Raw genomic sequence first — 15,813 nt, forward strand, 5'->3', positions numbered from 1 at the left:
GTCTCGCAAAACTGCATTCTAACCCTTGCACAATAATTTGTTGCCCACATGATATATACCCACCTTGAATCGCTTTGTACTCACATTGGCAGCTGCCACCATTTTTAGATCTACATCTCCCATGCTGGTGTCAAAATACAACTCTAGAGAAAATGTTGACTCTTTTTAAAGTTAATTTGTTGCACAAATTCAAGTGAAAAGACAGTGAGCCTCACTCAAGGAAAGTGAGATCTCTGCAAACGTTTCAAGACATTTCGGAGATAAATACCGTTTACAAACAAATATCGTTTACAAACTAGTCGCAGCTCAGTGCGATACCGGCTTTAGACTGGGCAGATTTTTATATTTTCGCTGTATAAATGTGAAAACTAAAGCTCCCTGTGCAGCTGTGGAAACTGACTTACTCGGACTACTAGAAGCTCCTGTTGTTCTTTCAGTGTCAGTTTCAGTTTTAATAATATGATCAGTTTAAAAACAGTCATTATGCTTCTTCCATTCTGCTCACTCATATTATTGCAACTCTTTCCGTTCTTTCCGTACAGCATTAGGTGCAGATTGTGAGTAAAGGCCTGCTGTTGACCAGAACTATTTTGTGATTGGTTTGTTTGTCCCGTCTTGTAAGATTTAAGATCAGGAAACAAAGCAAACAGGGGAAGAAACCACACGATTTCTCTGAAATTAGATTAATCATTTCCAATGAATTGCTGTAAAATAACCTTATAGAAATATTTAGTCAGCCACATGACTCTCATGTGTCTGTGCTGGGTAATGAAATCATTACAGGTCAATTTCTAAATGTAATGAAGACAGCATGTAATAAAAGCCTCTATTTGTTTTCTAACTTTTCTCATCTTCTCATTGGCAAACAGGACCGTCTTGGCTGCTGCTTACCTATCTGATTTGATCTGATTTCCCTCTTTTCTTTCTCTGAGTCACAGATGGTTTTATTGTTCCAGAGTTAGTTAAATGACTGATGTCTGTGTTGAATGATTTCAGCCCAGCTCAGCATGTCTGGGATAAAAATCACACTGCGTTCTGTTTTTAGCTTGTGTTAAACAACTATATAATCAGCCTGAAGTCATTTTTTGAGCATGTGCTTGTTAGCATGGCTCTAAATGAGATCTGATAGTAATTTAATGTTTTGCATTTTAAATTTTTGTAATTAAGAGCAGCACTCTTTCCAAATGCTTGCTTCTTTCTATGCAAAGTTCCTTAGTGTGACTTTTTCAGTAACTTGGTGATTAACAAACAAATCTAAATTGAATTAAACTGTGAGATATGCAAATAAACGTCTGAGTTCTGTTTGAATTTGGGGGTTGGCCCTCCTCTTCACCTTCTTCAAACATAAACACCAAGTAAGCCCCACCCCGGTGACGAGGTTTTCTTGCAGAGTCAGTTCACAGCGGAGTCCACCCACTCTGGGCGCTAACATGCAGTGATGTGAAAGTTTTCTCGATAATGAGACCCGTCCTGAAAACAGTCTGTGTTTCCACATGGCCACATGTGCATGCCCAGGCAGCTGCCTCATGGCCCTCATAATCTGCCGGTGTTTTGGGTGAAGTTGTGTCATCGGTGTGTGAAGGAATAATCCTAATCCATGTCTCTCTGTTTCTCTTTACAGTCTGCTGCAGTCTCTGATGGAGGTGAGTAGATATACCGTTTACAAAGTTTAAATATTTGTTAAGGTCATCTTTTGAACCTCTACATTTAAGTTAGATAAACAGTTCAGCAGAATGAAATCCTCTATGTTGAAGGTTATATTTAGCCAGGCTTTTTAAGGGTTTTTATATCTCATTGCTGCCTTTTAGAAGTTCACAAACGGACAACATGCACACTGAAAGGTATGGCTTTCATAAACATCCTCAGTAAAGGACAGAAATGGGTCTTTATTTAAGTTGTGGAACTTTGTCTAATTTGAAAAGTAGAAAATGATCTCTGCATAATTAGACCTTAAATGATCTTAAAGTGGCGAGGGTGGGGATGACTCTTTAATTCTGATCTCTACTGAATCCTTTCTGTGTGAAGCTTGAATGTTCTTCCTGTTCCTTTGTGGCTTTTTGTCCTGGAACTCTGGGTTCCCTCCACAGTCCTAAGATTTTAATGTTTGGTTAATCGGTGACTCTAAAAACTAAGACTAATGACTAATGGTGTGGACATGCAATCTTGGAAATGTATTTTTGTTGTAGAACATTTTTGTTCTTGCAAAGGTGCAGACGAGAAGATACAGAAATGCCCCAGGTTTTAAAGTCCAGTGATTGTATCTTACTCAGGAACATCTCATTTGTATCTTGAATTCTTTGTGTGTAACTTTAGTCTGGTTTAACCTGCTAAACTGCTTTTTTTGCTTTTCTCAGCTGCACTTCAGATTTAAATGCAGATTAGCTGCAGTTAAAGGCTTGCATTGTTACGTCATGGTTAGAACAGATAAAGCCAAGTGGTTCTTTTACATTAAAAAACAAACGTTCGAGTCTTTGCCTTTGTTGGTTTTATATCTTTTTTGTGGCACAAAGATGGTGTTTCAGAGACTAGCTGGCTTTTCTCTCCCAGTTTAAAGTTGGAAATGTGTCATAAAGGGCACCGATTTAACACTTTATATATTTATCTTCTCTTATGTTGGTTTAGTTTTCACTTGAAATCTCAGGAAGCGTTTTGTTGCAAAGAGGTAAGAACTGTTGGTGTTGAACAGAATTAGCATGTGTGAAGCTCAACATGCTCTAATGTTTCTTTAACACCTCCTAAATGTACACATAAGGCAAAATGTGCAGCAGATGGAAGAGAAAGGGAAGGGGAGGTGAGAAACAGGACAAGAGGGGGATAAAGTTTCTTTGCAGATATCTCCAGTTAATTCAAACTTAGAAGCGTATTTGGTCACCGTCTTCACCTGAGGAGAGAATGTGTTGTTAGGAAAATGTTCTGTTTGTACATGTACTATAGGAAGTATTAAGGCCCAGTTTACATGTGAACAATCTCTGGAAATGTTAAAGAATTTCTAATGTTGATGGTGGAAAAGTTACAAGTCTACACAGTGATGATGTGATCGCAGTCGCTGTTTAGACGAGTCTGCTGCAGTTTCCATGCCAGGTCACTAGCTGGCGCTGTGATTTTTGTATTTCAACACTTCAGTCTCGAGCATGAAAACGGTGACATCCAAAATGGCCATCTCCTGACCCAGGAGATGGCGTGGCACATTTCTGCTCCGTGTCAGGAGCTCTGATAAGCTGAAACGAGTGAGCAGCACAAACAGAACTCTGCTATCCGCCATTGTTACTGTTGTTCAACTATTTGCAGAAGAACTCTTGACTCCAGCCGTCTGTAGTGCATATGTGTGATTTCCGAAAATGTTCACTCTGAGGCTTGAATTCAAAAGGTTTTGGAGAAAACAAATGCTGTAGTTGTGAACATAAAGGGCTGAAACACAACAGAAAAGTTACAGTTTCATTTATAAATGGTAATCAGAGCCTGTGCCATTAATATAAGACTTTGTTAATTGTTCTTTACAGCAGCTTGTTTGTATAGGCTCCAGGTTAATTTGTTAGTTTTGCACTCATACCCTTATTGGTTTAAAAATAAGCTGCAACAACTTAAACCCTCCGAAGGAGCAGAGTTTATGCTTCCGTCTTCTTTTAAACAGGCTCAGTGTTTTATTTCCAGTCCATTCTGTCATCAAGTTGAATATTCAGGTTTCTGTAGCGACTTCCTACCATCTCCCAAGAAGGAAACAGCGTTCAGTTTATTATTACTCCCCTAAAACGTGCTGTCATTGTGAGAATGCTGATTCAGCATCCCTGTGTATTTCTGCATACTCTGTGCTGTTTTAGCCATTCATATAATAAAACATTAAGCTCAGTCAGCAGACGGGCGCTAAGACTTTTAGTTTTTGTAACTAACTTTATGTACAAATAATTTCCCTGTAGAAAAACTCTGAGATGTCATCCACTGCTTCAAAATCATTGTTCTGTTTGTAATCTGCTTCAACGTGCTGGTTCTATTTTTGTCTTCTTATGCTACTTTTTAGCTAGCCTTTTGCTGTTGTAGCTAATGTTTTGATACTTTTAGCTTTATCAAGTCAGGTTCAACTTCTTCAGCGAACTTCAGCAGTTATTCTTCAGCACTCAGTTTCTCTAGTTTATTTAGTCTTGTTTACAATAAAGATTAAAGTTAATTACCCTGTTACAGAGCGGTTCTCTGTGCTCAGTTTTGTGTCCGTTTCTGAACGGAAACAGCTGCAGAGACTTCGGAGTTCTGCAGGTGACGGGACATGAAGCCGTTAGATTGCCTTCACCTCTGCCGTGTGTGTTTTCACTCACACACAGGTAGCCACCAACCCCTCACTCCTGTGGAAACATCATTTTCTCGAGTTTCCACATTGCAGCGCACGCTGAGTCGCGTTAATGTTCCAATTAGGTTCCTAATGGTTCTTATACGAGTGTAAGGAACAACACCTGTGCTTCTCCTGCTGTAAAGCCAAATGTCAGCTGTGTAAAAAAGTCTACTGTTAACTGATAAAAAGTCCAAATGAGAGCAGATTGATGTCCTGCTTGTTTATCCTGTGTGTGTGTGTGTGTGTGTGTGTGGTCGTATTGGGACTCGAGGCTTTATTAGTCTCAGTAGTGTCCTTCCTTTAACAAGCCCCTCATCAATACTGCAGGTCACCTGCGTGTCTGTGTGATGCGTGTGTGCCTTAGCGGCGTTATTTCCCCTCTCCCCGGGCTCTGAATTATTTATCGTCCTGAGGCCTGTGTTTGCGTGTATCGCTTACGTAGCTGGAAGCTCCCGGTCGTGTGTGTGAGCGCACACGCAGTTGTGTGCGCGCGCCGTGACCCGACTCTCTCCACGGCTCCTCAGGTTGTCGTCCAGGTTGCTAACCAACGGCAGCTTCCACCTCTCCTCGTACCTTCCTTCTTCTTCTTTTTTCCTTCGTTTCCCTTCGCCTGTCTCTGCCTCCCTGTGATGTCAGCTGTGTGTGTGTGCCCTTTATTGGACTGTTGGTCCAGCTTGTGAGGGGCCCTGATAGGGTGATTATGGATGGAGGGGCTTGGTTACCCCTTAGGATTCGACAGCTGCCCCGCTGGCACCACACAGGCTCCTACCAGCTTTACCCAGGTGAGAAGATATCCGGAGCTTTGGAAACTTGTTTCATGGCTTAAGAAACGGTTGGTGTTTAAACACAAAGGAGCACTAAAGCTGACTGACAGCAGGAGAGTCTGGTGTTGAATGTCTGAGGTGTTTGATTTTACTGAAGATTTAAGAGGAGCCCATGATGGTTTGTAAAATAGCGGTTTTGTAAATTCTGATCAGGAATTACTAATTTCTCTTGAGCAGTTGATTAATGCTGCTGGGCTGATAAAATATTGAGGTTTTAATTGTTTCTGTCCAGCTTTTTCTCATCATTCTGTTCACAACTAGAAGAGGTTTAATTTAGGGTTAAACATTTGGAGAATGAACAGAATTCCACAAGATCTTTTGGAGTCAGCTCTGTTTGTTTGTTAGTAAAATATTTCATGAACCACAGGATATTTTTTAATAAAACCTTTAGAAAGTAATCATTGGATGTTCAGCAACAACTGATTAAGTTTTGGAGTCAATCCAATTCAAGTTTTACAAATATTGAGCTAAAATCTGAGGTGGTAGTAGCTGAGAGTCACTCACAACACAGCATGACATCGAATCATATTACGTGTTATTTTCAAGGTTTGACCAAAATGGCTACAACTATAATTTCTCAACATAAAATCATCTTAGTGTAAAACTCAGGCCTGAAATGTAAAGAGTGATAAGCTTTAATTTACTGTAAAATAACGATTCTCTGGTCTAACTTTGTTTCTGTTGTCGCTCTGATGCTCTGTTGACATTTCTCACTGTGTCTTGACGAAAAGCTGAGTTTGCTTTTGTAGCAAAGCATACTTTGTGAAATCTGTCTCTTTCCAAATTCGTTAAATTATTCAGCAGACTTGCTCTAAAATATTTGGCTAAATAAACATTATAAGTTATTATTTATGGAGTAAAACATTCCAAACCAGCGTAGATCTGCTTCATGAGGACTGATGTGTGGTCAGATTGGCCCTCAGCAAAGAGCCACACAACTGTCATCACAATTCTGAGTCATAGTTTGTTAAAAAGTAGTACTGTATAATATAATGATCTATTTGTGGAGCCCTGCTGCTTCCAAATTATGGCATACCCTCAAGTTAAGCATCGTATTCATTTTTAACTTTGTGGTTTTTCTTTTGAGTCTGTTGGTTTTTAGTTCTGAAAATATTTGCCGTTGATCGGTGTCAGACATTGATGTGGAAACTTTGAAAATAGGAGGTGCCGTTTGAGACGACTCCTTGTTTTTATAGCCAGGAACTACCATTATTCTTAATCAGAATCCTTATAAGTTTATTTTTATGTCTTTTTGCCCTCAAACAACCTTTCTCCAGAAAGTGTGAATGAGAATAGTAATTTTGTAAATTCAGTGTGACTAAAAGAACAAAAACATTCATAAGCAGGAGTCACATTGGTATTATCCATTGATACGCTGGATTTGAAGTTTTAAATCTCTCAGAACTTTAGCTTCAGGCAGGAAGCTGCTCTTTCACTTTAATCGCAGCATTTGCGTCATCCAAGGCACCTGACTGCTGACGTCCTCCCTCTGGCTGTTTTTGTATTTGGTTTTATCTCAATATAGCAGCCCGGTTTCAGTAACTCTGTCCCAAAGCTTTTTTTTTTTTTTTTTCCTAGTTATTCTCAGCTTCTCTCTGCGCCTCTGCCTCCCGGTTACAATTAAACATTTAAGAACATGGACACACTGCGGTCTAATGGTGGGTAAAATAAGCAATTCCTAGATGCACCGTGACGCTCTGAAGAATAATAAAGCATTCACTGATTCATAAAAGCCCTTAAAGCAATCTTTTGCTTTTAACGGAAACATAATTTGCATTTGGTTTGCACACTCAGGAAAATATTTTTACTTTTAATTTAATTCAGTTCACCTTATTTATGCAGTTCCAGTGATTTTTGTGGATGCCATGCAAAGAAGTAACAAATCCAAATCATAAATTCAGTTTAATTACAGTTAATTGAATCCAGTTATAGGCCTGTCAGAGTCCGTGTGCCAGTCAGTAAAATCTTCCCTATCAGAGTTTAATGCATGTTTTTGTTCATTTCTTTCTGAAAATGGTTCTCGGTAAAGACCCTCCAAGTACGAGCTGTGGCTGCTGTGCATCAGCATCAGTTCACCTCAAAGCTTTTCTCTGCAGATCTTTGGGATAAAAGGTGCTACACTGTTAGCTCGTTCGTCCTTCTTTTTCTTCTGTTTCAAGCTTCCTCCTTTCCACTTTCTCTGCCACAGAAATTGACGGAAATAGACGAGAAAGTAAACGATCCTCCTCGTACTTCTGCTCCACTTCTCCGTCTATTCAGAGAGGGTCACGTCACAGACGAGAGCAAAGTTAGCCCAAGTGAGCAGCAAATCAACAGGGTGTTGCCCAACGCCTGCCTAAGAAAGAAAACGACAGCGCAGGAATATAGAGGAAGTTTATTTTCAACAAATTGGACTCGTGGGTGCATTATGGGTGTTTTGTTGCAAAGCAAAAGAAAACCACGAGAGCAGGAGGAGGTCTCGTAGGGCTGCTTTCTTCTCCTGCCCTCACATCAGCAGGAGACACAATGGTCCCAAATGAGTCCCTGGCCAATTGTGCTGCCTTCAGGTGCTGCAAACTCCCAGCAGTAAAAGAGGAAAACAGACTAGGAAAAAACGAGAATGTTACCTAAGCTTGGATATGATGATTCGTCTGAAGTTTGTATGTTTGTGTGTTTAAACAGAACTGAACAGTGTGGAGCTGCAGGGCTGCAGCAGCGACAATAGTCTCAACAGTAATGCCAGCCTGCCCAGTGTCCAGTATCACCAGCGCCACACGGAGAGGAGGGTGGCCAGCTGGGCCGTGTGCTTCGAGCGGCTGCTGCAGGACCCTGTTGGCGTTCGCTACTTCTCGGTACCAATAAACCCGCTCGCTGTTGTTGGTAGATGGGCTTGGTGTCCTTCAGTTCATTAAAATGACTCTGATCAGTAATTTCTAAAGTTTTAGACTTATAAACATTAAGTTTCTTGTGTTCTGTTGCAAAGATATTTTACAGCAATGACCATTTTTGTACCAGGAGGTCAGTAAAGATTCACTAAAATGTTAGATCCCAGTTATAAACCACATTTGGTCACTTGTGTCAAATCGACCAAATATTTGTTTTATTCTGTTTGATAAATTTGTCTCCCCATTTTTTAATATAACAAGTTAAAAGTACTCATTGAAAACTATAAGATAAAACATAAAAAGGTTATCCTGAACTGTATCAGATGATGAAGTTTAAAAGTTTATTGAATTCAATTTTGAAATGCAGGTCCACACTCAATGTAAATAAAGCAAAGTGGAAGCTAAGTTTCATGACTTTGCAAAGAGTTCCTTCAAAGGAAATGTAAAACACCGAAGTTGCTGCAGTTTTGTGATGACACGTGTCTTTCTTTGACATTTTTGATTTTGACAATACATCTTTTTGCTGCAGGAATTCCTAAAGAAGGAGTTCAGCGAGGAGAATATTCTTTTCTGGCAGGCTTGTGAATTCTTCAGCCATGTTCCCGAGAACGACAACAAGCTGGTGACGTTCATTTAAACCCCTCCTGGAAGTAATAAGTAAAGCCTTTACACAGCATTCAGTTTTCTTGATTCCTCGCCTTCTGTTTCCCTCAGCTCTCACAGCGTGCCAGAGAGATCTACAACAGCTTCCTGTCTAGTAAAGCCACCACACCGGTCAACATCGACAGTCAAGCTCAGCTGGCGGACGACATCCTCAACGCACCCAAACCCGACATGTTCAAGGAGCAGCAACTGCAGGTGACAGAGAAGAAAAGAGGCTTTCCCTTATTACTCATAAAACTGAATCAACATAAAATGAAATTTACTGCAGATACAACAAAAGGCCAGTCATTCGTCTCTGCTTGCTGTTTAACAACACGGCTCTGAATGGCCTCTCAGACACATGTTGTGAAGGGGTGAAGTTGCTGAAAAGCTCTATTGATTTCAGCTGCAAAACTCAGATGTTCAAACTCTGATAAGAGTCACAAGGCTGGCAGGATATCCTCACTATCACTCTTTTGATTTGGACACATTTTCTGCTGAAGCTCAGCACGCATGTGAAAACCTCTGGGGCAGCGTTTCAAGGAAACCTCTGGGCTCATTGACACTTTGTTGTTGCGCTGGTGAAAGATTTGGACATGCATGCTAAATCAGACACTGAAATTTACACTCAGATCGCAGCCTTTTTTATTTATTTAATTGTTAAATGTCATACATGACCTAGCATCAGTTTTCTTTGTGATCCAGTTTTATTTAGTGTTGTCACTCCTCCTCCTATCCTCTGAAGGCGATCTTGACTTTTCTGATAAATACAGAGATTAGGCCAAAGTCAAGTTTTCTGTTTCTGCAAGCTGTCTGAAAGGTTCTGGGTTTCTGTTTGATTAATTTTTTTGTTTCTCTGCTGACTCAGAGCGACATATATCATGTTTTTTTTTAAGTTTAATTTTTTTTGCTGCAGCTTTAATGTGTTCCTCCTCTCTGGAAGTGCTTACAGGTTGTCTGTCAGAAGGCTTTTTTATTTTTTAACTTCATGCCTTTGATCTGCAGCACCATCCTCTGGATAAAAATTATATTTGTTTCTTTTCTGTTACAGTAAGATTGTTGTTACTTCAAGACAAAACAAGTCCTGACTTCATCTTCTGTGTTCATGTGTAAACATCTGCTTGTCGTTCCGTTTTCCTTTTAATTGTGGTACTTTCCTTTTATGTATTTGATCTTAGTTGTTTATTCATTTTAATTGTGTTCTTCTGTTTTGTGGCATTTCTTACCCATTTTACCCTTCTTTTTTTTTGCAGTCATGCATTCCCTCTGGCAGTTTCTTCTCACCCATCAGGTCTTTTTTCCCTCCTTCAGATCTTTAACCTGATGAAGTTCGACAGCTACACACGGTTCCTGAAGTCCCGTCTGTACCAGGAGTGCATGCTGGCGGAGGTGGAGGGCCGACCTCTGCCCGACCCGTACCACATCCCCAGCAGCCCCACCTCCAAACACAGCACCACCGGTTCCGACCGCTCCAACCTCTCCACACCCAAGAAGGTAACAACGGCTGCAGGTTTCTGCCACAAGTGCAACAGAAAGGAAAGAAACGATGATTGAAAATATTCAAATAAACGAGTCTCGCCATCGTAAACACTGTAGATGTTCAGGATGTGCAGATGGTTTGGTTCTACGGGTGGGGATCTTCAGAGACATGTGGGTATGAAACGAATATGGCTGCATCTTCATGCGTCCATATTCACACTTCATAACGAAGTGACCTAAAATGAACTAAATATTTTGCTCTACTTTGCAGCATAAAACAGTTTTCATTCATGAGTGGTCTGAAACATTTGTTGCTGCACATTTTACTAAAGAGTTAGTTGGAAAACCTGCAAAAAGTAAAATTGAATTCTTACATTCTGCCTGTCCAGAACAGTTTTGAACTGATGTTCTTGTAGAAACACACGTTTGCATTAGTTGTGGTTATTTATGCTCGTCTGCACGTTTGAGTCTCTTTTCCTTTTGGTTTTGGCTCTAACAGGAGGAAAAGAAGAATAAATCAGGCCGATCTCTAAACGAAGACAATCGAGATGATTCAGCAGACAGGAAGAAAGGCATGTTTTTCTCGTGGTCTCGCAACAGGAGCTTCGGCAAAGGCCCGAAGAAACGAGAGCTGGCTGATTTCAACTACAGTCAGTAGTTTGTTTTTTTTTTTTACTTTTCCCACTTTATAAGGTCTTTCAGGTGCAGAGTTTAGTTTAGAATAAAAAATGTGCCTGATAAATGTAACAGTTACTGTATTGATGCTGGTTTAATGACAGCATTTGAACTGTTTGATGCAGCAGTATCACAGAATTTGTCTCATAGATAAATTCAATATACAGTGGAATAAATCATTTAAGGTCTTTTGCATTCATTATATCCAGCCTTATTATGGTTTGTCATGATAGAAGTTGTGTTTTTTTTGACATTATTTTGTTTCTTTTTAGATTTCTCTGGGACCAATGGGCGCCGCGAGTCACAAGGTTCCCTGTCTTCAGGAGCCAGTCTGGAACTGGGGACGTCAGGGTCAGGAAAGAACGAGGTCAGTCTGACAGGAGATCAGGATCTAATCAGTTCTTTTAGTGTTTTGGTTCTTGGATGCTGATGCTGGTCCCTCCAGGACCAGGACTGGGGATCAGTCCTGGTCCTGGAGGGAAACCATCCTGCAGGTTTCAGATGTTTCTCTGCTCCTCAGCAGGTCTTAAAGTTCTGCAGAAGCCTGTTAATCACTCAGGCATTCATATCAGGTGTGGCAAAGCAGAGAAACACCTAAAACCTGCAGGATAGTGGCTCTCCAAGACCATGCATAAAAAATAAAGTTTACATATTTTGGGAAACCTACAGCATTTAGGGTTAAATTCTTAAACTTTGTTTACGTTTTAAATGTTGCTTTTATGAATAATTCGGTTAAATAAACAGTGTGACTTGTTTCCTTCCAGGGGGATGTTTCTCGTTGTGCAGCAGCAGATCGAGGAGGAAGCAGCGCCCCCTTGAGGCAGTGTAACATAAGCCTCCCTGATGGCTCCTGCTGCTCTGTTCCTCTGGGGGCCGGCGTGTCCATCAGAGAACTGCTGCAGGGTCTTTGTGAGAAACTCTGTATCAACCTGGCAGCTATCGACCTCTTCCTGATCGGAGGCGAGAAGGTGCAGCTCAGTTTGTCTGATCCTTTCATTTCTGTGCTTTAAAAACAGCAGATCACATGTACCGACAAAATACGGTCTGTATTAGTGTTCCTGCTTTAGGGAGAATCTAAAATAGCTGAAATTTATCAGCTGTATTGATCAGTATTTTAAAGAAAATAATGATCCAGATAGTTTTAGTGTAAAACTACATAATTAGCATTCTGGGAGACTTATAGTGTTTTTCTGGACAGATACATCTCCTTCGTTTGCTCCTTTTATATTTCAGCTTGATGTGAGTTTACTTTAGGATATTTTACACAGAGCTTTTTTTAAGGCGTTGCTCTTTTCTTTCTCAGCCACTTGTTTTAGACCAAGACTGCATGACCCTGTCCTCTCGAGACCTCAGACTAGAAAAACGGACCCTCTTCAGGTATTAAATACACTCATACAATTTCCTGCATTGTTGCTGCTATGAAAGATCAAAAACAAGTTTCAGACTTGTGATAATGCTGATTGTGTTCTCCTCTCCAGACTCGACTTGGTTCCCATCAACCGCTCGGTGGGTTTGAAGGCTAAGCCCACGAAGCCGGTGACCGAGGTCCTGAGGCCTGTTGTGGCCAAATACGGCCTGCACCTTTCTGACTTGGTGGCACATATTGTAAGTCTGTCTTTGTGTAGAAGACGAGCAGTGTGGAAAAAAACGACAACAAACTCATTAAATGTGTGTGTGTGTCTGTGTGGCGTAGAGCGGAGAGTCCGAGCCTTTAGATTTAGGTCTTCCTATTTCCAACCTGGACGGTTTGCGGGTGGTTTTAGACACAGAAGAAAACGTTCTTGGAAAAGGTAAAATACACACATACAACCACATAATACAAAAAGTAGGGATGTGTAACATTTAAGTAAAAGCAGAACGCAATGGTTTGCAAATCTCATAAACCCATGTTTTATTCACAGGTACATATATCAAATGTTCTGTTTTTATTTACATTTTACTTAACGTCCCAGCTTGTTTAGAATTGAGGTTGAACAAAGCAGTTTTCAGTTTTTTCTGATTCATTTAGTTTGTTTCTCTACGCTCCATCCTCTCAGACAAACAGAAAGTAGCTCCCTCTAAGAGTCACCTCCCAGCCTCTACGAGCAGAAACCAATCATCAACAGTAAGATCTCGTCCAGCCTCTTGTTTCACGTTTTCCTCTCGCTCTGGAATGTTCCTTAACCCACGAATCTCTCCCTACTGCCTGGTTGATATTGTCACGCTACTAAGTGTCTCTCCTGCCATCTTCAGTCACTGGTGTCTGTATGTCTGAGCGCTGTGTGTTAAACGTGGTGTAATACGTGAACGCTGTGGTACCGAGAGCCGTGTCACTCTGTTAAAGCTCCTAATGATCCATTATTGTGGTCTGCCTCTGGCTGAACGCATCATCAACTTTCCTTTCTGGTCTTTCCTTTCCTTTCAACAACACCTACATGCCAGGTGGCGTGATCCCAGTTTCACACATTGGTTCCTGGGTGTCAGAACCTCCAGAAAGCGATGCAGCCGGTCGTTGGTCGTAGAGCTTTAGTTTTCTGTTTGGATTTTCTTTCAGCTTTTGGGGTTTAATCTGAAGTAGTGGTTTACTTGATTACCCTTTTGGCTGATTCCAGAATCTATTTATTTATTTTTTCTTCTTCTTTAGTTGCAGTAGTACAGCTTGAAGTAGTGGATAGTTGGACCTTGTGGTGTTGTGATGTGTGTGTGTGTACTTGATGATGCTTCGCACACAAAATGGACATTATAGCTGCCTGAATGGAACATCCCAACTGTATTTGAGCCACTTTATATGTTCTCTTCAAATCATTGTAAAAACACTATCTGGCCAAAAAAAAAAAACTCATAAAAAAAGAACTACAGTAGGAATTAGAACCAGGTTAATTTTATTCCTTTTAAATGCTCTGAGTAACTTTTCATTCTTAAGCAACCAATGTTTGAAGACTGTGAGAAGATGTTGTTTTTTTGTTTTGGGTGGTTTTATCATCAGTCTCCATCAGGTTAGCAAACTACAGTGGAAATAAAAAGAAACTGTTCATAAAGATGGTGATAAATCATCATCTTTGCTGAAGGAATCTGGTTGGAAAACCTTCAAAAGGTAGTCTAGTGTCTCACTGAGCTGTGGATATCAGACACTAGTTATTGACTCAAAATTGTGAGATAAACACATTTTCCGTTGCAGCTTCACTCGTTTCTGAATGTTTGCAAGTAAGTGACCAGGAAACGGCTCTGGCGCTTTGGAAATGGGTTGGAGATGCACGAGTTTGAGACGAGTTCGAGGCGGCCCCGGAGACTCTGACCACCGTCACCAGCTCGCCGCTGCTCAGTGAGATGCTACCGTTAAACGTGGGATGAAATCAAATTAAAAGGAAACAACAGAACTCCCAGCAGTCCTAAAAAGTAAAACTAATTTCCACATGCAGAACGTACAGGCAAATCAAAAGTTTGCTTTTAAAGATAAGGGACGTTATTAAAATCTTGAAATGTGGTCAAAGGTCACGTTGAGTCCATCTTTTCCCTTTCAGGGTGATAAAAATGAGCCGTGGGTAAAGTCTTGCACTTATGCAAATAGTCCCTTTTAATTTACTTTTGTTCTGAATAAATTCCAAGATGCCAGGACTCATCAGGCTCAAATTAGATAAAGTTCATGAACCATGAGACATCGTTAGGGTCGAGTCCTGAAATGTGCTGGAAATAACTTTACTGTGCAACCTTTTTTTGGCCAGATAGTGTACACATGCCCCAATCATCAAAACCTCATCACTCCCCATCAAATTGTTGGGTTTTTTTTTTTGTTTACAATTTGTGAGCGTCTTCACCATCAGCAGCATTGGTTCCCACATGTTGTCAGTGCTTCCTCCCATATTTGCTGCACCCTGATTCCTCAGGGCGCTAATGCCCCACTCCACTCTCCGTGTGGCCCCCAGGGGGAGGACAGGCCATCAAGGAAAGCCGGTACAGCCCACCCCCATGGGGAAAATGGCAAGGCTGGGTCAGGCCCTGACGCAAGCGGCCAGCCTTTGTCCAACCACTCTGTCTTTCATCATAAGGCTCCAGAGAAAAGAAAGCAGAAAAAGATAAATATAGACGAAGCTGAAGGTAAAAACTGAACCACTTCCTTCTCTCTTGTTTCTGTAGCTGTTGCTTTGATCAAACTAACCCTTCCGCTTGTTTGCAGAATTGCAGAAGCACCAAAAGCTTTCAAAGCTGTGTAGCTACATGTAGCACAGTCACCCCTGCTTGTACTGAATGTAGCTTTGACTGGTCGAATTGATTAAAACACATTGCTGCATGTTTTAAGCAATACTGTACAATTATTGTGTTTTAACTGGTATTTGTTTTGTTTTGTTTTAAAGGTACTTGTTGCAAAACGTGAAATCAAACATAAAAAAATATAATATTATCCTGAATTATATCAAATTGTGCAGTTTGAAAGAGTTTACTCCAGTAATTTTCCAAATATGTTGATATGGAATTATTCTCTAAATCCGTCAAAAGCAACGTGATTGGCTTACTTTAGGTATTTTAGGCTGGCCGTTAGTGAGATACTTCAAAATTTAATATGAGTACTATAACAAGTAAACACAGGGCCAGTATCACTGATCTGATCTGATCTGAAGCTTTTATCTTATAAGAGCAGCTTCTCGTGTTTTATCATCAATTATAAATCTAAATATATTTTCGTGACTGTTAAATAACGGATTTTACCTTCCAATATTAATTATTGGCATTTCAAAACCCAAGATGGATTTTAGGCAAAGTTTTTAGAAGATATATATATTACTGTAATGACTGAATTTGCAAAAAAAAATTGTTCAGTACGAAGTGGAGTATGGATATTTTAGGATTTACATTATTCCGAACACCATGTTCAAACATAAGGGTGTCCATATGTGCTCTTGGCACCAGGACACCCTAGGTCGCAGTTCAATGATCGACTTTGTTGTCGTTTCATCTGATCTGCGGCCGCATGTTTTGGACACTCGGGTGAGGAGAGGGGCAGAGCTGTCAACTGACCACTACCTGGTGGTGA

General features: G+C 40.5%; 1 protein-coding gene across 5 annotated transcripts in view; it reads left to right on the plus strand.

Annotated features, from left to right (window-relative positions):
- The window catches only part of rgs12b (regulator of G protein signaling 12b), a 59,142-nt gene that overhangs the window by 39,718 nt on the left and 3,611 nt on the right, over window positions 1-15,813 (plus strand). For 4 of the 5 annotated variants that reach the window (XM_017416982.3, XM_037974901.1, XM_025006085.2 and 1 more), the window contains 13 exons: window positions 1,622-1,643; window positions 7,807-7,976; window positions 8,539-8,631; window positions 8,724-8,867; window positions 9,963-10,145; window positions 10,630-10,780; window positions 11,078-11,172; window positions 11,570-11,773; window positions 12,109-12,182; window positions 12,284-12,410; window positions 12,499-12,595; window positions 12,842-12,909; window positions 14,708-14,879. In XM_017416982.3, the coding sequence (XP_017272471.1) occupies window positions 1,622-1,643; window positions 7,807-7,976; window positions 8,539-8,631; window positions 8,724-8,867; window positions 9,963-10,145; window positions 10,630-10,780; window positions 11,078-11,172; window positions 11,570-11,773; window positions 12,109-12,182; window positions 12,284-12,410; window positions 12,499-12,595; window positions 12,842-12,909; window positions 14,708-14,879 (1,600 nt within the window). The remainder of the gene's footprint in view (window positions 1-1,621; window positions 1,644-7,806; window positions 7,977-8,538; window positions 8,632-8,723; window positions 8,868-9,962; window positions 10,146-10,629; window positions 10,781-11,077; window positions 11,173-11,569; window positions 11,774-12,108; window positions 12,183-12,283; window positions 12,411-12,498; window positions 12,596-12,841; window positions 12,910-14,707; window positions 14,880-15,813) is intronic. The other variant, XM_017416984.3, reaches the window with a different exon arrangement.

The sequence above is a fragment of the Kryptolebias marmoratus genome, linkage group LG3, assembly GCF_001649575.2.
Source record: "Kryptolebias marmoratus isolate JLee-2015 linkage group LG3, ASM164957v2, whole genome shotgun sequence".
Classification (NCBI taxonomy): Eukaryota; Metazoa; Chordata; class Actinopteri; order Cyprinodontiformes; family Rivulidae; genus Kryptolebias; species Kryptolebias marmoratus.